This window comes from Sus scrofa, chromosome 10, assembly GCF_000003025.6.
Source record: "Sus scrofa isolate TJ Tabasco breed Duroc chromosome 10, Sscrofa11.1, whole genome shotgun sequence".
NCBI lineage: Eukaryota > Metazoa > Chordata > Mammalia > Artiodactyla > Suidae > Sus > Sus scrofa.
The window spans coordinates 31,620,892-31,645,929 of NC_010452.4; the positions used below are offsets into that span (position 1 = coordinate 31,620,892).

At 43.6% G+C, this 25,038-nt stretch overlaps 1 protein-coding gene across 9 annotated transcripts in view; it reads left to right on the top strand.

Annotated features, from left to right (window-relative positions):
- The window catches only part of FRMD3 (FERM domain containing 3), a 407,251-nt gene that overhangs the window by 279,793 nt on the left and 102,420 nt on the right, over positions 1-25,038 (top strand). For 8 of the 9 annotated variants that reach the window (XM_021064660.1, XM_021064663.1, XM_021064662.1 and 5 more), the window contains 3 exons: positions 6,749-6,827; positions 12,202-12,299; positions 19,793-19,916. In XM_021064660.1, coding sequence (XP_020920319.1) covers positions 6,749-6,827; positions 12,202-12,299; positions 19,793-19,916 — 301 coding nt within the window. The remainder of the gene's footprint in view (positions 1-6,748; positions 6,828-12,201; positions 12,300-19,792; positions 19,917-25,038) is intronic. The other variant, XM_021064668.1, reaches the window with a different exon arrangement.

Below are 25,038 nucleotides of genomic sequence, written 5' to 3' on the forward strand. Positions count from 1 at the left end.
CCTGGGATCTGCTGATACAAAGAGGCCACCGAGCTGCCCTGCTGTGACGCTTGGCCTGCCCAGCCCCTGTCTGCCAGGTACCAGAGGGCTGAGACAGGACCCCTGCTGTTCTCAGTACAGTTTTGAACATTGCAAAAACCTGCTCCCGGCATTTTTAAGTGGATTTTTGCATTTCCCCCCTCTTCTCTGGGCCTCAGTGGTACTCTCATTTTTGGCACTTAGATGTCTGAGTAAATGCTTTTCAGCTGTTGACTTGAGTGCAATTCAAGCTTCTCCGTCTCCTCACTTCTGTTTCCAGCCTCCCCTTTCCATCTTTTCTGGTAGAGTGTTAACCTAAACATGTGCTTTTGTTTGTTGGGATATTGCGTCACGTGCACATGCCAAGAGCCCATTGGATCTGTCCAAATACCTCTGGGAAGGTTGGCATGGCCCTTGGTGCTATCCCCTCCCCCAAAGCAAGAAACAGAGACGTTAAGTGGCTTACTCGAGGTCACTGTTGGAAGTCCCTTTAGAAGTTTGGAGACTCACCCCCTGGGGGATTTGAAGTTCCCACCATCCCATGTGCTTCTATCCCTGATGTCAAAGCCTTAGTACGACTGTGGAAATGAACCATGTTGTTGTCCACCATGGGGTGACCATGCTGCCTGATCTAGTAAAGGCACATTGTGGCTATTCATTGTGACACTGTCAGGGAAGGGCCCCCAAGCAGAGTGTGGGCTTTCTTGCCTCCATGTTACCTCCATGCCAGGTATTTCCTACTCCATAGGTAGCTCCTTCATCAGTCATTTCCAACTCTGATTCTGCCTCAGATGTTTGGTACAGATAAGAGGCGTCCTCCACGTCATTCCTCTCTCCCTGTAGCTTAAGAACAAGAAGACATGGATGCTGAAATGGCAGAAACAGAGAGCTGCCAAGAGAAGGGGGTAGGCGTATCTCCACAAGGGGATTTTGACCTTGGACACAACCCAGGATAGCACCTGCTGGTTATCAGCTGGAACCTGGAAGACTCATTTTCCAGCATTTACTCAGCTGGTATGGGTGCCTTCTGGTGCTCCAAAGCCGGGCTTTTGACCCCAAACCACTACCAATGAATGTTGGTGGGCTGTTTTAATTATTTAAAATTTTACTAGTGTCTTTGTCTGGTTTGGGTATCAGGGTAATGGTGGTTTCATAGAATCTTGTTGGTAGTGTTCCCTCCTCTTCAATTTTTTGGGACAGTTTGAGAAGAATCAGTATAAGTTCTTTGTATGTTTGGGAAATTTTGCCTGTGAAGCCATCTGAGCCTGGACTTTTGTAGGGAGTTTTTAATTTTTTTTTTTTGGCTGACATGTGGAAGTTCTCAAGCCAAGGATCGAAACCCATGCCACAGCATGGACCCAAGCCACTGCAGTGACAGTGCTGGATCCTAAACCTGTTGCACCACAAGAGAACACCACTGTAGGGAGTTTTTAAATTATAGGTTCTATTTCACTTTTAATAATCAGTCTGTTCAAATTATCCATATCTTGATTCAGTTTTGGTGGGCTGTATGTTTCTAGAAACTTGTCCATTTCTTCTAGGTTGTCAAATTTGTTGGCATGTAATTGTTCATAGTGTTCTCTTAGGGTTTTTTTTGCATTTCTGTGGTGATGGTTGTCATGTCTCCTTTTTCATTTCTTATATTGTTTATTTGGGTTCTCTTTCCTTTCTTCTTGGTGAGCCTGGCTAGAGGTTTTTCATTCTTGTTTAGCCATTTAAATTTTTAAATAATTGTATTTCTCCCCTTGTTTAGTTTTCTAGAAGGTAGTAAAGAGAATTTCATTCACTCTTGTAGGTTTGGTTGCATGGAGATAAGAAGAGGAAAGAGGCAGGGCTGGTCTTCTCTCACCTCTTAATTCTTTATTCTCCTCCATAGCTTTTATGACCTCCAAATATCCTATATATTTCACTCATTTGTTTTGATTTTATACCTTTTCACTCCATTAGAATGTGTCCTCCATACAGACAGAATTTATTGTACTCACGTCTAAATCTGTGCCTGATCCCTATTAAGGACTCAAAAATTTTTTGTTAATGGAATTAATTAATCCTCTTGATAGAAGCGGCTGTTCTAATCAATTCCAGAGTCCCTGAATTTGTTCCAGATGTTGAAAGACAGAGGCTGAGTTGTAGGACCTGAGATTTTCAAACTATTAAGTCCTAGAAAATGCTGTAGTATTCAGATTATTGCCCTTTTAAACCAATACTTTGATGGCATGAATGTGATGGCTGGGCCTGGCTGTTTGCCTTCACATCTACCTCAAAGGTTGGGATCACTGGAGTTCCCACTGTGTCGCAATGGGATCAGTTGTGTTTTGGGAGCGCTGGAACATAGGTTCCATCCCCAATGGGTTAAGGATCCAGTGTTGCTGCAGCTGCAGCTTAGGTGGCAACTGTGCCTGGGATCTGATCCTTGGTCCAGGAACTCCATAAGCCATGGGGCAGCCAAAAAAAAAAAAAAAAGTTGGGGATCATAATTCATTCATTCAGACAGACAGAAAGTCAATCTTTATCAATAATTAGCTCTGGGGATAAGAAGCTGAACAAGACGTACAGGCCCACACCCTCATAAATCTTATCATCCATAACTGATCAACATTTTTTTTTGTGTAGGGGGGTTTATTTATCTGTTTATGTCTCTTCCAATCTGTGAAGAAGCATTCTTAGCTTAACTACTTGCTTTATAATTTAAAAAATTTTATTTTATTGAAATACAGTTGAATTTACAATGTTGTATTAGTTTCTGCTCTACAGAAAAATGATTCAGTTTATATACGTTCCTTTTCAAATTCTTTTCCATTATGGTTTGCCACAGAATATTGAATATAATTCCCTATGCTATACAATAGGATTTTTTTTTTTTTGACAGCATGCAGAAGTTCTCAGGCCAGGTATCCAACCCAAGCTATAGCTGTGGGCTGAGCCACAGCAGGGATGACACCAGATCCTTAGCCACCAGGAAACTCCTGGACTTTGTTGTTTATCTCTTCTATAGGTAACAGTTTGCATCTGTTAACCCCAAACTCCCAACCTCTCCCACCCCATGTTTTATAATATAATTGTGCAGCCAGAGCCTTCAGTGAGTTCTTCAAGGTGAAGGCCGCTGCCACAGTAGCTTTGTCAGGCTCAGGTGCTGAGGTTGAGCTTCTTGTCGGCACAGGTCCCTGGTGCTACCTGTGGTTCACTATGTCAAGGTCATGTCAAGGAAAACTTTTGCTTTTATTGGCAACATGGGGTCAATGATGCCAGATCAATATGAGGGAAAGACAGGGTAGGGGTATATATGATGGAAGAAAAAAAAAAAAAAAGGATAGAAAATTTCAGACTTAAAGAGTGCCACCTCCTGATTTTTCTGCTACCCGCTCTCATCTCTTCTCTGATAAGGGGTCTAGTGGTGAGTGTGTCACTAGTACCTTGTATTGATTTCTTCCATGACCACATCCAGGAAATGGAGGGGGATGCCAGGAGCTTAGTGATTCTGTATGACTTAGCAACAACATATATGAAAAGAATTACGGTTGTTGGTCTACTGTAAACTCAGAGTGAATTGACATTGAGATGAGGCTGTTGAAGAGGAGCAACAACTATGTCCAAAGTGAGGCTGGTGATGGTCTCCTTACCTGTGACAACCCCTGGGCCCCCGTGCGTGAGGAAACACAGATGAGATAAGAATATACCCAGGGCGAAGGCACACAACTGTTTCATAGGGGGAGCAGTTAAAATAACTGGGATGTTTATTTTAGAGAAGACTCAGAAGGACCAGAAGTGCTGTCTTCAAATGACAGAAGGGCTCTCCATGTGGGAAAAGCATTAGCTCATTCTGGACCCCCAGGTCTTAGAACAAGGATGGCCAGGTGGAATGACTTCCTACAGGCAGGGTATTCAAAGATGGTAGCCTGGGGAGCTGCCTCTGAACCTCCCTTCATGTCCCCTGAGGAAGAAGGCAAGTACCAGTTTGAATCCAGTGATCTCAGATATCTATTGAAGCCAGTCTAGGGCATGGCAAGCAGATACGCTGACCAGATAGAAGAGAAAATGACAGCTCTCATTGGGTCCACCTTCTATGATCCTATTTGCCTTCAGTTCATTTTATTCCCTCAGATTTAAATATTGGGAGTCTGTATTAAAATATCTGTCTTTAATGATACTTAAAATATTTAATGATATGTGAAATAAAAATACATGCATCTATCCATCTATAGATTATAATGCAAGGAATTCATATATGTAGATTATGTATTATAATCTCTCTGTATATATAGATTATAAGACAAGCATTCAGGACAGCCTGAATGATGATTTAAAAAGAATACTTGAGTCAATTCTAATGTATCATATGAACTATTATGCAGTTATTATAGACCATAGTTAGGTCTATGTCTGCTACCCTAGACGGATGGGTAGGATATGGAGTTAAATGAGAAAAGCAAGAGAACCCTATGCAGTATGATCTCATTTTGTGAGAATAAATTATATTTTAAAATTACCTATGGAATCATGTTGGCATATGCTTTGTATGAGGATGGCAAAAGTGGGGAAGAATAGTGATAACCTGGTTGTTAATAGTGCTTGGAGAGTTTTGGGTGGGGTGGGGACAGAAGGGGCAGGAATAGAGACGAAGTGAACGAAAGTGAAAGAGAAAGTGTCATCTGTCTGTCAATCGTCCATCTATGTGTCTATCATCTATCATCTGTCTGTCTCACTAGCTTCATTGGTTGTGCTTAAACATGTATTGATTTTGAAACTTTAATAAAAGAAAGAGAAAGAAAAATGTCTTCCCTTTTATGCCATTTTCATTTTTTTATTGCTCTGTTGCTCTTATAAAAACTATCTCAACTTTTCTATTAAGAACCCTCCAAAGGTTTTATAATTTAATAAAAATGCCATTACTTTTCATTCTGTAGAGGTGGTGATTTAAGCAAATTAAAAGAAGTCTGGGGAATACGTACAGATAAAATATTTTGAGTCAAAACTGAGTTTCCAGATATTGTGAAAGATCACAATAAGAATTATTTGTATTTTTCTTCATGGTTTCTTTGCTGTATAAGAGATGTCCATTTTCTCCTAGTGTTCCAGGAAAATGTTCCCATTCTTAAATCTAAGGAACACAGGGTCAGATTAGGAGCACCCAACTCAGTTAAGAAATTCACTAGTTTCTGGTAGGGAAGTAGAGCATTGAATGGAGGGTTCTGCCATCTGTGTGTCTGGGTGGGTGTATTTTTAATCAGTTTCCTCTGCTGAGATTTCCAGCAAGATGCTGTGGTGTTTTCCTATGATTTGGATGCTTTCTTTCAAACTATTTTAAAGAATTATTTTTAAAGAATATTAAATTATCCTCATTATACACCCATATTTGATGCAGATAGCCCTTTCTACATAAAGAATGTGTCTACATACAGAATAGTTGTAGAATTTGGCCGGCAATTTAACCCCTGCTTATTATGAAAGAGAATTTGGGGGAGAATAGGATGTTGTTTCATTTTCACATTTGAGTGTAGATTTAAAGCTGATCCCAAGCAACAGAGGCAAATAATGACTGAGTAGGTCAGATACATAGAAATAATAATGCTAACTAACCATTATATATCTTTGGTTTTAAGATGCTCATTTTATATACTAACTGAAATATGAATGCATCTTACTAGTGTGCATTTTCTACGTTAATATTGCAAGTGTAAACAGTGGTTTTATAATTAAAGGTATCAGAAATCCTTTAGAGGAAGTTCCTGTTGTTGTGCAGTGGAAATGAATATGACTAGTATCCCTGAGAATGCGGGTTCAAACCCTGGCCTCACTCAGTGGGTCGGGGATCCGGCATTGCTGTGAGCTGTGGTGTAGGTCACAGACTCGCTTCAGATCTCGTATTGCTGTGGTTGTGGTGTAGACCAGCAGCTACAGCTCCAGTTTGTCCCCTAGCCTGGGAACTTCCATATGCTGTGGGTGCAGACCTAAAAAGCAAGAAAGCAAGAAGGAAGGAAGGACGGACGGACGGAAGGACGGACAGACGGACGGACGGAAGGAAGGAAGGAAGGAAGGAAAGAAAGAGAAAGAAATCCCATAGAATCCTCTTAGCTTGTTATTGAGTTCTGGGTATTTTAATGCAGTTAGAACATTCCAGAATCATGAATCTCAACCAAAATTTCAGTCTGCATAGTGCTATCCTGATTCAGATAAAGCAAGAAGTTGTAAATGTGTTTCTTTTCATGCTAAAAACTGCCTCATTTATAGATAACACTAAGATAATACAACAATTGTACAAAGTAGGGTCTATGTATGGCTGACTCCATTTTTCAAATCTTGATTTCAGTTCAAAAGTTTCATCCCTTTCAGAAAACTAGTCATGTGCAATGACATTTTTCCACCTCACAGGCTAAAAGATATTTCACTGGGCCAAAACCCTGAATGGTACTTATGAAAAATTTATCTCTCAGAAGGGGGTGGGAAGAATCAGAAGAGAAAATGTTATTTTGAAGCCATGACCCAGAAAGAAGGAAAGTGCTGTGACGTGGAAAGGTGTCCTGACTAGATTGCCTATGTCCCGTGTCTGCTTTCAGCGTCTTGTCACGCATTTCCATTGAGTTCCGTGGTCACTGTTGCTTGGGCATAATATCTGTTCTTTCAGAAGACCACCCCTCCCCCCAAGCTAGGCTTCATGGCTGAGTCTCCTGTGTGTGTTTGAGTCCATGGTCTCTTGCTGCTTTTCTCATGCTTTTTCTTTATGATGTTTCAGCTCATCCACCATACACCATGTGCTTTAGAGTGAAATTCTACCCACACGAACCCTTGAAGATTAAAGAAGAGCTCACCAGGTATTTTTTGTTTGTTTGTATGTTGAACATGCACCTTGAGCCAGCCAGGGCCCCCGAGTCTTACTCCTCTCGAGAGCAGAGTGTCTCCACCAAGCCAGCGCTCAGCTCAGCGTTCCGGCTTGGGATGTTTCTCTTGCTGTTAATTGTCTGGGGATTTTTCAAGCCCTTGTCATTGGGAGTGTAATTAACTGCACAGAAAAGCAGTGGGGATAAGGAGGAGGTGCTCTCTGAAGACATCTGGCGGGGGATGCTAAAAATAAAGAGAAGATAACTGTCTTCAGGAGATGGCAAATTCAGATCTAGCGCAGGCCCCCAGACCTGTCTTTTGAATCTAAGCTTCCCTGGGAGGGAAGAGATCCCTTGACAGAATGGACTGTGTGTCATCCCGCATTCTGCTTGCTAAGTGACCAACCCCCTGGGCTGGCTTCTATCTCCTTATAGACCCTCCTTAGCCTAACTTTCTGCCATTTGCGGTTCTCCTGCCTCCTCCCTCCTGGTCTCCCTCTGCCAGGACCACGTGCAAAGAGTCCCCTTTCTGGGAATTTGGCTTCTGTGAACAGCCATAGCCAATGCCAGCTGAGCGGGGTACCAGGATGGCCAACTCAGTGGATGGAGAAGAGCCTGTGTGTGCTTAGCCTTTAATGAGGCTCTGATTTGGTGACCAGGAAAAAAAAAATAATCGTGTCTAGTTATCTTTCAAAATAATCTGCATGGTCCGAGTACAGCAGAGAAGCAAAGGCAGGTGCCTCTGACCATTGTGTGTGGGGGCATGTGCTAGGCTCTTGGATATTGGGCTCTGTCATTAGCCAGTAATGCTCCACTGCAGTGGCAGAAGGTGACATTGGGATGGAGCTGTTCTCTGTTATTGACCTGTGTGTCGCCATTGGTGGAGGTTTGCACTTGGCAGTGGGAGAGAGTGTGTGTGTGGAAAGGAGGGAGAAGTAGATAATGGACATTATAAGTGGTGGTCGATGCTTTGTGGCTGGTGGCTTTTTAAAAAAAAATTAAGGTAAAATCCACATAAGGTAAATTATTTTCACCATGTCAAAGCATACAGTTCAGGGAGTTCCCATAGTGGAACAATGGGTTAAGAACCCAACTAGTATTCATGAGGATGTGGGTTCAGTCCTTGGCCTCGCTCATTGGGTTAAGGATCTGGCATTGCCATGAGCTGTGGTGTAGGCTGCAGACGGAGCTTGGATCTGGCATTGGTGTGTCTGTGTTTGTTGTAGGCCAGCAGCCGTAGCTCTAAATCTACCTCTAGCCTGGGGAGAGCCAGAAGCTGTAGCTCCAATTCTACCTCTGCCACACCTGTGGCCCTAAAAAGCAAAAAAAAAAAGCAAACCAACAAAAATATTTACCAAAAAGGACATTTGAAATCATTTTTTAATCCTTCTTTTATCTCTTCAATTACAAATTCATCTTCCAATCCTTTAGCTTTCTGTGACTTTTCTAAGTGCTATATACAACTGAATGTAATAAAAGCATGTTGGCTTTAAATTTTTTAGTTAGAACGATTTTTAAATTCATGTTACCTAGAGAAGCTTATTATTAATGGTGACATAATAATGTTTGCCGCAGATGCTCTTGTATTTTTGTTGCTTAATTCTTTCATGAAGGGAAGGGTGAGACTAAAGGAAAAATATATCATCATCTTTATTATTATTGGTGGCTATTGTATTAAAAATGAGTATCTGAATCTGAAGCCATTTGCAAGGCTCAGTGGATTATGTGAAATCCATAATAATCTGTGATTATCTCTAGAGTTCACTATTATGAGCAAAGCCCAAAACTCAGCTGTTGTAAAAGCTGATTTTCTTTTCTCAGGAAGCTTTTGTCAAACTCACATTCTGAGTTATGGGATCAGAACCCAAACTTCTCATTCATCAGTAAATAATTATTTTCACTACTAATCTCACCAAAACTTGGGAAAAATGCTTTGTTCCATACATACACTCCATACTTAGAAAAGAAACTTGATGGCATTTGATCTGGTAGTTTAGTCTTTAAGAAAGGAGAGATTTCAGGAGATCCCATCATGGCTCAGTGGTAACGAACCCAACTAATATCCATGTGGACGTGAGTTCGATCTCTGGCCTTACTCAGTGGGTTGGAGATCTGGCATTGCTGTGAGCTGTGGTGTAGGTAGCAGACGTGGCTCGGATCCTGTGTTGCTGTGGCTGTGGTGTAGGCTGGCGGCTGCAGTTCCAATTCAACCCCTAGCCTGGGAACTTTCAAATGCTGTGGGTGTGGCCCTAAAAAGACCAAAAGAAAAAAAAAAAGAGAGAGAGTTATTTCATCATTTCAAGTATTTGTGTGATTTGGTGTTCTGAATGGTTGAGGGCCATGGTCCTCCAAGTCAGGTCCCCGGATGAGCAGCAGCAGCAGCTGGGAACTTGACCCCTGCCCCAGACTTGGGATGGGGCCCTCAGTCTGTATTTTCATAAGCCCTCCAGGTAATTTTTTTTTTTTTTTTTTTTTTTTTTTTTTTTGCTTTTTAGGGCTGCACCTGCAGCATATGGAAGTTCCCAGGCTTTGGGATCGAATCAGAGCTACAGCTGCAGGCCACAGCCACAGCCACGGCAACTCTGGATCCGAGCGGCATCTGCAACCTACGCCACAGCTCTCAGCAACACCAATCCTTAGCCCACTGAGTGGGGCTGGGGATCCAACCTGCATCCTCTTGGATACCTGTCAGATTTGTTTCCTCTGAGCTGTGACGGGAACTCCCTTCCAGGTAATTTTAAAGCATGTCAAGGCCGAAGAACTGCTATGCGAAAGCAATTGGATTTTCAAAAGTGTTGTTTCTTTCAGCAGATATTAAAGTGGACAGTTCAATGGGTTTAGTATATTCATGAATTTGTGCCACTGTCACTGTTATCTACTTCAGAATATTTTGATCACCACTAGCACAAAGGTGGTCCTTTCCTCAGTTTCCCCTCCCCCGCCCTTGGCAGCTACTAAGCTACATTTCTATCTCCATAGAATTGCCTCTTCTGAAAATTTTATACAAATGAAATCATACAATATGTGGCCTTTTAGGTCTGGCTTTTCACTTAGCAGGGTTTTTTCAAGGTTCATCTGTGTTGTAGCATGAATCAGTAAGTACTTCCCTCTTTTTACGGCTGAATAATATTCCACTGGATGGATATGTTTCTTTCCTTTGTCCTTTCGTCAGCTGATGGGCATATAGGCAGTTTCCATGATTCAACTGTTATGAATAATCCTGCTGTGAACACTCATGTACTTGTTTTTGTGAGGACCCAGATTCTGATTCAGTTGGGCCTGCTGTGGGGTCCACACTGATATTGTTTAAAAGCCTTCCCCCCACCCCACCCCTGTAATTCTAATGTACAGTCAGGCTGAGAGCCTCTGGTTTAGAACCTGATTACTCAAGTGTGGTCCACGGGCCTGCAGCTCAGCATCTCGGGGGAGCTTATTAAAACTGTGGACTCCTGGGCCCCACCCAGACCCACTGAACCGGAATCTGCCTTCTCACAGCATCTCAATTCACGTGTTCACTGAAGTGTGAGAGGCGGCAGTTTAGGGAGATATTCTGGGCCCTTGTCTACCAAGTGTCATACTGTTCTTTGACAAAATACACACAAACTCCAGATGAGAAATTTCTTCATGTCCTGCACACAATTCCATAGAGTTGGGGACAGAGAGTATCATTGAGCCTCCACTGTGTCCCCAGTGCCTGATACTGTCATGGCACAGAGCAATGGTGAGATAAAGGTTCATCAGACAAGAGTGCTGGACTCTTCGGTGCTTCTGTGTGTTGCGAGATGCTGAGCTCCAGTGCCCTGGGGTGGGTGGCAGCACCTGAGTCATCTGAGCACCTCAGTCACACCCTCTGAGCAGGGTTGTGCAGGAGGCTTCTCAGGCCGAATGAAGATCAGGTTACTTGAGGATTTCCCTGGTGGCTCAGTGGGTTAAGAATCCAGCATTGTCACTGTAGCAGCTTGGGTCACTGCTGTGCCATGGGTTTGATCTCTGACCCAGGAACTTCCACATGCCACAGGTATAGCCAGAAAAAGAGAAAAGAAGTTTAAAGTTCTAAAAAAAAAAAAAAATCAGGTTACTTTAGCCCCAAGGTAGTGACTGGGACCAGTTGGTGGTGCCCCACTGAGCCCCAAGTACCTGGAAAGAAAAAAATAAAAAAAAAATTTAAAAGCTTGCTTTTTGAGACTTAAACTCTAAAATAAACAGGATCTGTACCCATCTGCAGAATTACTTTAATCAGAAACAATAGACCCCAGCCCTGAGCCTTCAGTGAAAAAAATCAACCTGACTAAGAAACATGAGGAGATCTGAAGAAGGCTTAACCAGCATGAAGGCACAGAGGGGACAGTGACAAGTCGCACCTGAGCCAGGGGCTGCAAACTTGCCTATCCCCTACTTCACCCCCCAATCAGACCCATGCATATTTTTCGCTTGGCACTACAGTGTTTTCAAAAATAGATTTTGCTGTAACATTTAAAATGCAAAGGATTTCACTTCTGAAACTGTCTCTGTGATGCTCTGGAAAAGCTGGTGGTGTGGGGCTGTCTTCCTTGGGGGCGCTGGGCTGGAGCTGCACGGCGGTGACCCCTTCAAGGGGGCCAGTGCTCCACTCTGCTTCCCGACCCCCGCCCCCAGCCCATGTCACTCAGTATCAAGCTTGCCTGGCCCTGTGGTCACCAGAGTTCGCCATCGCTGTCCCTGGAGAGGGGAGAGGACTCTAAACCAAGGCCAGCTCTAGCTGGGGATATGTTGGCTTCCTGGCCTCAAAACCAAGTCTTTTCAGGATTGATTCATGCCTTCCTCAGTGGGTTAGCAATCCAGCATTGCCTTGAGCTGCGGTGTAGGTCACAAATGCGCCTCGGATCTGGCGTTGCTGTGGCTGTGGTGTAGGCTGGCAGCCGCAGCTCCGATTTGACCCCTAGCCTGGGAACCTCCATGTGCTGCGGGTGCAACCCTAAAAATGAAAAAAAAAAAAAAAGATTAACATGAGTCTGTCTGCCCTGGAGCCTGGTCTCCATATACCAAGCCCGTTTCCTGACTCATTTCACAGAGAACTTGGGCAGCCTGAGCTTCAGGAGCTGGTGTCGGGGGTATGATTCTCATCGTGCGGGACTTCCTGCAGGGGGTGGTAGCTGCTGGGCCCTGTGGCTTCCCTTGGTCCTTCCCATGTCTCTTTGGAAAGGGCCAGCCACACACCAGGTTTGGGAAGCTGCCTGACACTTCAGATTTTCTGAACTTGGTTTTCCTCTGCTTCCCCTCTGAGGAGCTTGGGTGGGGCTCTGGTAACCGCGGGGGATGGAGCATGAACAGTCCCTTCTTGAGACCTCGGCCAAAACTTAGGGTGACTCTTTCTCCTATTGTTTTGCAGGTACCTTCTGTACCTGCAGATTAAAAGGGATATTTTCCATGGTCGACTGCTCTGCTCCTTTTCAGATGCTGCCTACCTGGGTGCCTGCATCGTTCAAGGTAAGTGTGGCCATGGCTTCCCACCCCCACATTGTCCTGGACAGGAGAGCCTGTGCTGTTCAGAGCCTCCCTCCTCCCCAACCTGCTCCCATCCTGCCTGTGTCATGGTTGGCAGTCAGGCAGGGCTGGTACTTGGCAATGGAGCCCCTGTTCCTCCTCCCTCCCAAACCAGTGGGATCCTAGTAGAAGGCTGGGCTGGGTGGTGACAGCGGCTTCTATAAGAGCTCTTCGGGGTCCCCAGGTTGAGCTCAGAGTCTCTCAAAGGGGCCAGAACATGTGACTTTATAAAAAGCTCTGAAGGGGGAGTTCCCTTCGTGGCACAGCAGAAACGAATCTGACTAGGATCCCTGAGGATTCAGGTTTGTTCCCTGGCCTTGCTCAGTGGGTTAGGGATCCAGGGTTGCCGTGAGCTGTGGTGTAGGTCGCAGATGTGGCTCAGATCCCACATTGCTGTGGCTGTGGGGTAGGCCAGCAGCTGCAGCTGATTGGACCCCTAGCCTGGGAACTTCCATAGGCAGCAGGTGCGGCCCTAAAAAGCAAAAAATAAAAATAAAAAAATAGAAAGCTCTGAAGGGATATGGGGTGTTCTAGGCACTGAGCTCTGACCCCTGCCAGGCGCAGGGCATGATGGGTATATTGAGGTAGAATCTATGTCCAGGAAGGTAGGTGTCAAACAGGTATCATTTCAAACATTTGCAGTGAAGTGTCGAAACATTTGTACATATATATTCACACGAGTGGTATGTGTATATATTGGCACATGCAGTTGGGTCTAATTCTTCAGCTTCTCCAGCCACTGAGCATGGTGAAGAGAGCACCAGCCTCACAGCCTGTCATTCCTCCATTTGAACCATACTCCCCTTTCCTGACGGTTTCACCGCAGACCATGATTTAAACTCTTTAAGCTTCAGTGTCATCAGGGATTGAATGAGATGCTCATACCTCCTTCACTTGCTGTGCGAAGATTTCATGAGACCTAAGCCCCAGAGGGTAGAGCAGTGGGAAGCAGGAAGTGCATAGGACACAAGGTTGGCTTCTGGATGTTTCCACCTGTGAGGAAAAACAAACAAACAAACAGGAAGGCAGGGCCCAAGGCAAAGCATCACCATGGGGTTGGGCCCTGGACCCAAGTGAAGAACTGCTCAGGTGTTCTGTTCCCCTGAGCCAGTTGGGAGGCAGCTGGACCTGTTTGGGGGGACCCAGGTGGCATGAATGCTGATGAGATGTTTACAGAGAAGGGGAGGTGGGGAGGGGAGATAGGAGAAGAGAGGAGGGATGGAGAGAGAGGGAGGCAGGAAAGGAGGAGGGAGAGATTACCAAGTGACCAATGCCACCTTTATAGGGTCTTGGAATAACAAAGGAGCTTATGATGGGGGCACAATCGTCTCTCTGATCACAATTCCAAGCTTCATTCACAGCTTAAGAGGGACACCCATCATTCTCCTGGGTAGGTCTCACTGTCACTCACCATTGCCCCCACAGGATGCTCTGTGCTGTGAACTTGCTCCCAGGACAAAGCTGTGTGTGCTTTCTGAGAATTCAAGTCTGTGTTGCTTCTCCCCTCCCCTGGGAGCATCCCAGTTCCCCTCGGCAGATTTTGGCAGCAGTGTTGAAACCCGTGGAGATATCCAAGTTCTAAGTCAGAATGACAATGATACCCTGGTGGGAAATAGTTCTTCCACCTACCCCGAGGCAGAGTGTGTGCTTCTGAAAGCTGCCTCTCTTACATGGAGCTCAGGGATGTTCAGGTCCCGTGGGTCTTCTTCCCTGGGAAGTCTGCAAGTTCCTGGTTAGAGGCACTGTCTTCCATAAGGGGAAAGCAGATCAATGCTAATCTGAGTAGCAGTCTGGCACAAGAGGATTTCAGGATGCATTTAGGCATTAGTGAATGATGGTCAGTTCCCCAAGGACAAGCTCAGTGTGGATCTGTAATGGGAAACTCTCCATCCTGTTTTATGTTTGAAATAAAGCCACAAAGGCTCCATCCAGAGATTCAGGCCCTATATTTTATTCCTTGTTGCTATTAGCACTAACTGTACACACAGAGAGGAGAGATGGAAATGGACTGGAAGGCCTGAAAAAAAAAATCCAAAAACCTTTCAGCTCTAAAAGCAGCCATGTCCATGGGCCATTTGTAGCAAATCCAGTAAAAGCTGGATTCATAAAGTCCTCTCTCTGCTGCTCGGGGCGATATTACAGCAGTTCTAGAGATCATTACAAATGCAGATAAAGATCTGCTTTGTCAGAACTGCTTATGCTTACAGAGAGTGATAGGGAGTGTGGAGTGAGTGATTAGAAAGCATAGGACATGTGACTTTTTATTGACTTCTAGTTTGCTAGTGCTCTTTGAAGGAGCATGTTTTGAGCTTCAGTATATTCTGGGCATATAAAACAGGCAGCCACCCAGAGTTTCGCTATCTGTACATTCTGAAAACAGTGAGCATATTCAATACATGTGATGCATTGTCTTTTGTAACACAAATTGCAAAACAAACACACATAAAACCATAGGGATCTCTTTATATCACTTCTTGGTACACATATCTTCTCTGTTCCTTCTAAAAACAGCATCATGGCAGGATTTTCTTATCTCCTCTGCCTGGTGTGTTCAATCCCGGTGGGTGTGTGGCTCCTTCTAGATATTCAGAAGTCAGATGGCACTTCCTCCGAGAAGTCTTCCTGGACTACTACTATGTATTGTTTTACTTTGAGAAAAATATTAAAGATAAATTTTACCAAGCCTTGAGCATGCCCATTCAAGTGACACTGAGTGACCCTGAGACTTCTAGAGCCTTATACAACCCCTTGTGGACTGTTTGAGAACTTCACCTGGGTCTCAAAGGTGATTTTGCAATCCATTTTTGAACTAATCAGAAATTTGGGGAAAATTCCCCTTCTCCATATTACATCTGTCCCTATCCCTTTCAGCTGGGGGCTGACTCACTGACTTTTCTTAAGGAACAAGAATCTCCTTTGCCTGGTTGGTAATAAACCCTGCATCTAGTAGCCTCTCTCCACACATCATTATTTCTCATGCCCCTGTTTTGTTGTCTTTTAAGCACTTATATCTGAAATTATCTCATTGTGTTGTTTGGGGGCTGACTAGGCATTGCCCCTTATGTCGAATCTAAATTCCATGGAAATAGGACTGAAGGTCTTTTTCACCTCCTTCCTCCCATGTCTGGCACACAGTAAGCTCTCCTCTCAATATGTTAAGTGAACCAGAGCCCTTGCCTGAATTGCCCCAGTGTATACCTTATCTCTGTCCATGGAAAAGGGTGGTTGGTTCATTACCTCATCCATTTCTTTTTCTTTCTTTCTTTCTTTTTTTTTTTTTTTTTTTTTTTTTTGGTTTTTTTAGGGCCACACTCACGGCATATGGAGGCTAGGGGTTGAACTGGTGCTATAGGCACTGGCCTACCCCATAGCCACAGCATCGCCAGATCTGAGCTGTGTCTGCAGCCTACACCACAGCTCACAGCAATGCCAGATCCTTAACCCACTGAGCAAGGCCAGGGATCAAACCTGCGTCCTTATGGATACTAGTCGGATCCATTTCTGCTGAGCTGCGACCAGAACTCCCTGTCTCATCCATTTCTTTGTTCATGTGTTCTCAGAACATTTATCGAAAAGTTCTGGGCAGCAGGCACTGCCATGTGAAGTCCCTGTCAGGGGCGGGAAGCAGACAATGAACAGACAGTCAGGAAGATGTTCGTGGTAATGTCTAAATAGAGGGACCCATGGGTCCCAGCTCTGCCCCCGGGAGTGCCCCACACCCAGCCAGGGTGGTCAGGGAAGGCTCCCAAAGGAGCTGATTCTGAAGGTGTAATGTCCTGTATCTCAAGTGTCTTTAGAAAGAATCCTCTCCACTTAGTGTGAGAATCTCTAGTTCCATCCATGTTGCTACCAATGGAATTATTTTGTGAGGTCAGAAAGAAAAAGACAAATACCCGAGGATATCCCTCATATGTGAATCTAAAATATGGCACAGATGATCCTATCTACAAAGCAGATACAGATCAAGGCCAAGAAGAGCAGACTTATGGTTTCCTGGGGGCCGGGGGGAGGGAGTAGATGGAGAGGAAGTTTGGGGTTGGTGGATGCAAACTGTTACATTTGGAATGGATGGGCAACGAGGTCCTACTGCACAGCACAGGGAACTGTGTGTGATTGGGTCGCTTTGCTGTCCAACAGAGATTGAAGAAACATTATAAATCAACTATACTTTAATAAAAAAATTTTTTTAAATGTAAAGAAGAAATATTCATAAAAAGGGTCTTTTATCTCTCTTAAAAAAAAGATTTTTCGCCAAAACAGGGGAAATGCCATGGCCATGCTGGCCCTTGACACTTACTGTCACCCAATCACACTCATCCTTTTGCTTCAACTCTTTGGAATTTTCTGAAAATTAAATTCGATTTAATTTTCCCCATTTCATTTCATCTTCATTTGAAATTCTCACCAAGCCATCCCATGTGCTGCATGTTATTTGCTGAAATTCACCCTCAACATTGCATGTAAGAGAGAGAACCCCAGGCTGCTTACCCATTTCCTCTTGGTATGGAAAACAACATTGCAAGTTAGAAGTCCTTAGTCATTTATAAACTGCCTTTTGCTTCAGGTGAAGTCAGAATGAAAAGCAGGCTTTAAGGAACAAGAAAGCCAGGCAGGTGATAGGGGTGGCATTGACATCGACCTTGTCCACAACCCTGTGCAGATTCCATGGTGTTTCTCTTCTTAGTTTGCAGCCATTTGCCAGGCTACTTGGTGATCATGTTTAGCAGAATGAGTCTGCTGAACCTCATGTTTCCTGCAAAGAGAAGTACCCATGACAATACCTGCCCTCCCCAGTCACTGTGCAAGCTGACATTTGCTTTGATCATGACCTAGTTTCATATGGGTGGTCCATTCCCATTAGAAAAGCAGGCACTGGGTTATACCATCTCCTTAATCTTTAGGTCCATAGCCAGCTCACAGGGGCATGTGTATGTGTGTGTGATGTGTGTGTTTGTGTGTATGTGTAGGTATGTTATGTTGTGTTTCTTTGGAAACGTAGGACTCATTAGCTCATGGCCCACTTTCATCACTGGCCCCTTTAGGCCCATCTATTGATTAATTGATTTCCCGTTTTTCATTATTCTCCATCCTTAAGGCAACATTACTGGATTCAGATGTATCTTTGACTTGGCATACAGCCTTATAAAACGACCAGTATTGTTTTGTGCCTATATACTCTAAAGTTACATAAATTAAATGGGGCTATGGAACTCATTCATTCCTTTTTATGCTGGGAACACTGTTTGGGGTATCTGTGTGTGTGTGTGTGTGTGTGTGTGTGTGTGTGTGTGTGTGTCTGTCTGTCTGTCTGTCTGTCTGTCTGTCTTTTTTTAGGGCCGCACCTGCAGCATATGGAAGTTCCCAGGCAGGGGGTCGAATCAGAGCTACAGCTGCTGGCCTACAGCATAGCCACAGCAACACCAAATCTGAGCCTCATCTGTGACCTACACAGCAGCTCACAGCAATGCCAGATCCTTAACCCACTGAGTGGGAACAGGGATCGAACCCATGAGTCCAGATCACTACCTCTGAGCCACAAGGGGAACTTTTGGGGGATCAGTTTATGTTACTGGGTATATATCTATTTTGTTGCTTTTGATTGCTACAGAGTATCCAGTAGGGCACATCACCCACATCCTATTTATGGCTTCTAACAACAATGAGCACCCATGCTGCCTCCATATGGTTTTTTGCACCCAGAATTTTTGTAAAATATAAACCAGAATTTTTCTGGAAATGGGGTTGCTGGGTCATATTATTAGACTCATGACTTGCTCTCTAGAAGAGCTACAGGCATCAAGAATCTTCCAGACAGGTGTAAGTACTTCTGTTTCCTTGTGTCCCTGCCAACACATAAAATCATCTGACTTCCTAAACTTTTGGTTAATCTCATAGATGTAAAGTGACACCTTCTAGTTATAGTTTGCATATTTACATAGCTGGGTTACTGATGAGTTTGAGCTGCTCTCTGTTCACGACTGCTTTGTGTTTCTGCTTCTGTGAATTGGCTGTTGATATACCTTGACTATTTTCCTCTTGGAATTCCTGCCTATTTATTGATTGATTTGTAGGGATTTTTTTCCTTATTCTAGATATTAGCCCTTGTCAGATTTAGATTTTTCAAATATATTCTTTCAATTTAGTATCTGATCTACTATTTTGGCTGTGATGTCCTTCAGTGAACAGGACTATTTTATACTCTGGATATCAAATTAATGATTTTCCCCTCTATGGTTGATGGCATTTGGAGTCTTATTTTAAAAGTCCTTCTTCCTGTGGTATGCATTGTGGCTGGTTTTTAAGAACTCTGTAATTTGAACTGTGTTAAGAAGCCTTAAAGAGCTTTGCTCTCCTCCCAGTTTTGTCCTTTTACAGTCATTATATGATTCAACAATGAAGGGACAGTAGATACAAATTACAGAGCTGGATGTGATTTTGCAGATGTTCTCAAGGCATATTGATTTTTATCTACTTCTGAGTCATTTTGGTGATCAAAATGACTTCTTCCAATACAGTTTTCCCACCATTTTAAAATCTACTTTTCCAAGCCATTTATGGTTCAAGATACTTGCCCCTTCTGGCTCCTTTTCCTTAGCAATCTTGTGGAATCAGTTAGAAAATAGTTCCACTGCTAGAGCATCACCTTTACTGCTTTTGACTGTGATGGATACACATCCTAGGTCCATCCTTTCCTAGACCCTGTGGGTGACCAGAGGTGTGCTGGCATTTCTTTTTGCCCTTACAGACCCTCTGGAGGTACCCTATGTTAGAATCCAGCAACAACCTTATCAGGGATGCTCGACCATACTTAGATGCACACTCTTTAATTTGAAGAGCAATCTATTTGTTTTGAAGTGCAATCCTCTTGAGTGTCTTTATGCTGTGATTTTTCATTGAATGCACCACACTTGCACAAATGTCAGAGCAGGCAGCTCTAGTTCGGGAACCCTTTGACTCAGAGAAAAAGAACTCTGAAATTTTTGAGGAATACCCAGTGGTTTCCAACTGGAGGTGGTAACATCTCCTATCATGGGGAGCATTTGGAAACATTAGGGGGTATTTTGGGTGGTCACAAGAACTGGGTGTGCCACCAAAGCTTAATACCTAAAAGGTAGGGGTGCAAAATGTCTTATCATGTCTTGGAGGGTCTGAAACAATAATTATTTATGTCAGTAGTGCCCCATTGAGAAATAATGATTTAAATTCCTTTCTCGTATAGATGAAGAAGATGAGACCCAGAGAGTGTGGCACGTGCCCAGGTCTACAGAGTTAAATCTGAACTAGAATATGACCTTCTATAGACAGTCTTTCCATGGATACAAACACATATGGCTGGATGAAGTCTTTTTTTTTCTTTTTTTGAGTGGCAGGAGCCATTCCAGGTACACTCTGCTCCCATTGTTTTTAATCTTTCTCTTTATTTTTACTGCTTACAGCTGAGCTCGGCGATTATGATCCTGATGAGCATCCTGAGAATTACATCAGTGAGTTTGAGATTTTCCCCAAGCAGTCACAGAAGCTGGAAAGAAAAATAGTGGAAATCCATAAAAATGAACTCAGGTAATAGGGGCTAGACATCGCAGGGATGATAGAGGCGAGAAAGAGTTCTTACTTCAGGGAATGTGAAAATCATGTTGTGAAGTAAGAATATTTGTGATTTATGGGTAGACTGTTTCAAATTGCAGAGCAATATTTCTGGGTGCCATGCAGGTCCTCTGTCAATGACAGTCTCAACAATGTGGTGTCCCCCAGTGGCTATTGATGAACCATCAGCAGTTATTAGAGCCATACATTTTCTTATGTGTTTTCAGTTTCTGAAAGTGAAATCTAGGATAAATAAGTCAGCCTTTCCATTGTGGATTTTACATTGCCTCTTCCCTTCCTGTGGCCATTACTGAAAATTTTGACCCAGGTAGACCCCACTGAACAAGGTTTCCTTTGCTGAGCTACCTTCAAGATGACAGACTCAGCATCTGCTTCTCTTTTCCTTGTCTTGGAGGCTCTAGGATGATTGTTAACTGCAGAGCAGGAGCAAAAGGGATAGAAAAATCTCATACAGTATTTATTCACTGTGTACCAGACACTGCTCTGAGTACTTGCGCATAACTGACTCATTCAAACTTCACAACAACCTAGGAAACAGGTGCCATGGCCATGTGACCATTCCCCTGATGAGGGGACTGAGGCACAGAGAAGTTAAGCATTTTATCCAAGATCACACAGCTAGCAAGTAGCAGAAGTAGGATTTGACTGCAGGTAGCCTGGCTCCAGAGTCTTTGCTCTTCAGCACCGTGATGCTTTCACTTGCATAAGCTACCGGGAATGATGAAGCATGAATTGGAGTCCTTGCCAATTTGGAAATCAGAGAACTCAGGTATTCAAGTCTGTAATTAGAATTTAGATCTGTGCAAATCACAGAAAATTCATTTTGATAGTGACATCGAGCATGGGCTGTGTGTGACAAGTATGGATGGAGAACTGCAAGCTCTGAAATGCTTCTGCTTCTGGTAATTACGGAAAACAAACAAAAAACCTGTGTCTCTGGATTATGAATCCTGGAACAAATAACTGTCCCCCTAAGAGGGAATGCCAAGATCCCTGCTTTAGGCAAGCACTCCCCCTTCTGGTGAGTCTGAGGAGGCTATACCTATAGGCATTAAGGGTGGCCACATACTTCAGCTTTAACAAGATGAGTTGTTCTTAAGAGATAAGGATGACTAGGTACCCCAAAAATTGTGCCAATTTCAGAAAGCAACAGACCATCTCTATGGGTGATTTTAGAGTATCGCCTCCTAATGAAAGCTTTGTTCAAAATAGGATAGTCTGCCTATTCGTTTTACATTTCGGGGACAAGCCTGGAAAAGTCAAGTTCCAGTGTTCCAGTTGAGGGCTTGTGGACCAGCAGCATCTGGGCAGCATAGGGAGAGACCCTCTGGGTGAAGGAGTCACATCCATAGTGAGTATTGGTAGGAAAAGGGGATTGGATGGTCTGCTATAACCATAATTTGCTCAATAAATGATGATAAACATTTATTGAGCTCTTACTGGATGCCAAAATATTGTTCTATGAGCCTTACATACATTATCCCACTCCGTCCTCCCAAAATCTATGAGGTAGGTGCCATCATTGTTCCCCATCTGAGGGGAAGCCTGGAGTGGCTGAGGAACTTGCCTTGTTAGCAGACTCAGGATTGAACCTTGCCCTTACCTGAGACTAACACCCATGTCCTTGTCCCCTACCTATGCTGAGCAGCCATAGGCAACCAGGTAATCGCCATGTTGGTGTTGCACAGTGATCACCACGGTGGTGGCCCCAAAGGATGGAAACTGTGGACAGGAGGACCAGTTCTTTGGTTCTATTGTCCAGGCAAGACATGCTAGGGACCTGAACAAAGATAGGAGTAGAGAAAACTGGAAGAGGCTCTCAAGAGACATTGCAACAAGCCTTGGTGACCCATTGGATTTTATGAGGAAATGAGTGGGCCAAAGAAGATTCCAGGTTGCTTTTCTTTAAAATCAGAAAACTGTAGATTGGACTTTGTAGCAGCATATGAATTTGTTGACAACCCTGAAAGCAGTCATCATGCATTCAGGGAACAGAGGGAGCCAACCATCAGCCATGGTTTGTAGATCCCAGAAGTGAACTCCATGGCTTGGTCAAAGCTGCTTTCCTGGGGTGCTGCACATTGTAACACCCAGAAAGCCCCCGTGAAGAAGTCAAAGTTCTGTGCCTAGAGGATAAACAGGACAGAAATCATGTGATATTGAAAGGAGAGATTCAGGGGATGTTTTCCTATTTTTTGTTTGTTTGTTTGTTTTGCTGTTTAGGGCCACACCTGTGGCATAGGGAAGTTCCCAGGCTAGGGGTTGAATCAAAGTTACAGCTGCCAGCCTACACCACACCACAGCAATGCCAGATCCAAGCCATGTCTGTGACCTACACCATAGCTCACGGCAACACCAGATCCTTAACCCACTGAGCAAAGCCAAGGATTGAACCCGCATCCTCATGGACATAGTTGGGTTTGTTAACCACTGAGCCACAAAGGGAACTCCCTTTTTCTCCCATGTGTTTTTGATCCTTTTTCTCCTTAAGTACTCATGTGTTTCCTTTTGCATCAGTGCAGCAGGGAAAGATATTAGGTTTGGATGGGAAGACAAGAAGAGCAGATAAGCTGACCATGCAGAAGACAAGGGGCTTTCTAGAATTGGTTGGAGGTTGCCCTGGGGGATCCATGAGCCCTTTGCCCACCGGTTGTGAAAGTATGTGATGTTCTTGTGGGGGAACTGGAGACCTGAATGAGGCTGCCCCAGGGTACTACATCTTACTTTCTGAGGTTATCAGAGCACCCAGGACCCTCCCACACAGCCCAGGGATAGTGCATGATCAGTGATCTGCTTTATGGAGACTTCCTGAAAGGATTCTGGGTGGTCTTTGCTGGGGTTTGAGGGGTCCCAAAATGACCTCCTGCCTCTTACCTTGTTTCTGAACCAGGCAAGAAAGAAAACAAAAGAGAGGGCAGTATAGATATGGAGACATTAGCCAAAATGACCACGATTTGCCTTGAGAGAAACACTTTTAGCTGTGGGGGTTCACAACCTTCTCCAGCCTTTTTGCTGGATTAGAATCATTCTCCTGTGCTTTCTGTGGAAGGGACTAAAGCTGTGATTCTTGGGAGAAAATGAATTGGGGAGGAAAAACTCTCTTCCTTAGGCACCTACACAGTGCTTGAAGTTGGAACCAAGATATGATAGACACACATGAGTAAGAGGGTTCTTTTAGGGGAAAGCGGTGGGGAGAGACACAGACAGACAGCAGACCCTCTGGAATTCTGAGGTGCTTGAAAACAGAAGACCAAGATTTTAGTAAGAGTTTCCACAGACTACGTGCATAGACTCCTTTAGATGTTGAAGGAATTTGTGAGTGAAGCTGGAAGTTTGTGGCTGGATCAGCTGTACTTCTTTGAATGTGCCACATCATTGCCTGAAGGGGGGAAGAAGAGATACTTTTGCAAATATGAAATCATACTTATGATCCTCTCCATATCAGCCATGCTGAGATAGATTTTCCTGAGGAAACAACCCCAAAAGCTCAATGGGTTAGAACAAGAAAGACCTGTTTTTTAGAAAATAAATTTTATTGGCATGTAGATGATTTACAGTGTCGTTTTAGTTTCAGGTGTTCAGCAAAGTGAATCAGCCATAAATATTCGTATATATCCATTCTTTTTCAGATTCTTTCATGAGGCTATCAGAATTAGATTTCTCAGAGCTATATAGTTATACACAAAATCCATTGGTAACAAGAAAGGCTTATTTCTTGCTCTGCTATGTACCCACCAGAGATCAGCTAGGAGGCTCTGTTCATCATTGTCATTCAAGGCAGTCACAAGCTTGGGTTTGTCAGGAAAAAGAGAGCTGTCTTGCTTCAGCTTGGAGTGATTGATGTCACTTCCACTTAACCACTGTGGCCAGAACTAGTCACATGTGGTCCTACCCAACAGCAAGGAAGTACAATTCTCTCAGGTGTCCAGAAGGTGAAAACTGGAAACAGCTGGCAAACAGTTTTTACTGGCTTCCACAATCACATTGACTAAGAAGAGTTTTATTTTTGTGTTTTAATAGGCTTTATTTTTTAGAAGAGTTTTAGGTTCATACTAGAATTGAATGAAAGGCACACAGATTTCCTCTATCTTCCCTGCCCTGGAACATGTATAACATCCTCCTTTGTCAGCATCCATCCCCCACCAGAATGATACATTTGTTATAATGTATCATTGTTATAATGTTTACATTGATTCATAGTTATTACCTCCAATCCATGTATCTTGGGGTCTACTCGATGTTGTGCTTTCTATGGTTTGGACCATAGTATAATGACATATCTCCATCATTATAGTATACAGAATACTTTCACTGCCATAAACATCCTCTGTGCTCTGCCTATTCATCCCATCCTCCTCCTAACCCCAGGCAACTACTGGTCTGTTAACTGACTCCATACGTTTGCCTTTTCCAGAATGTCATACAGTTGGGACCACCTAGTACATAGCCTTTGCAGATTGGCTTCTTTCATTTAGCAATATATATTTAAGAGTCCTGCAGGTCTTTTCATTGATAGCTCCTTTCTTTTTATTACTGAATAATATTCCATTGTCTGGATGTACCATAGTTGATTTATCCATTCACCTACTGAAGAACATCTCAGTTGCTTTTGAACTTTGGCAACTATGAATCAAGTTGCTATAATCATCCACGGGCAGGCTTTTGTGTGGACATATATTTTCATCTTTTTTGGTTAACTATCAAGGAGCCATGATGGTAATGGTAAATATGGTAAGAGTATATTTAATTTCGTAAGAAACTGCCAAACTGTCTTCCAAATTGGCTGTGCCATTTTGCATTCCCACCAGTAATGAAGGAGAGTTCCTGTTGTCACATCCTTATCAGCGTTTGGCATTTTCAGTGTTCTAGATTTTGGCCATTCTAATAGGTGTATAGCTAACTGTTTTATTTCAAAAGAGTTCATAAGGGCATCTTCGGTCCTCTTACTATCCTGTGACATAGAGAAGGTGGATATGTATTATTCACATTTTTTAATATATGTCAGTGCTAAAACTCACTGAGGCTGAATGAGTCTTCTCTATCAGGTGTAGTTAATAAATTTGTTTGGCTTTCTGGG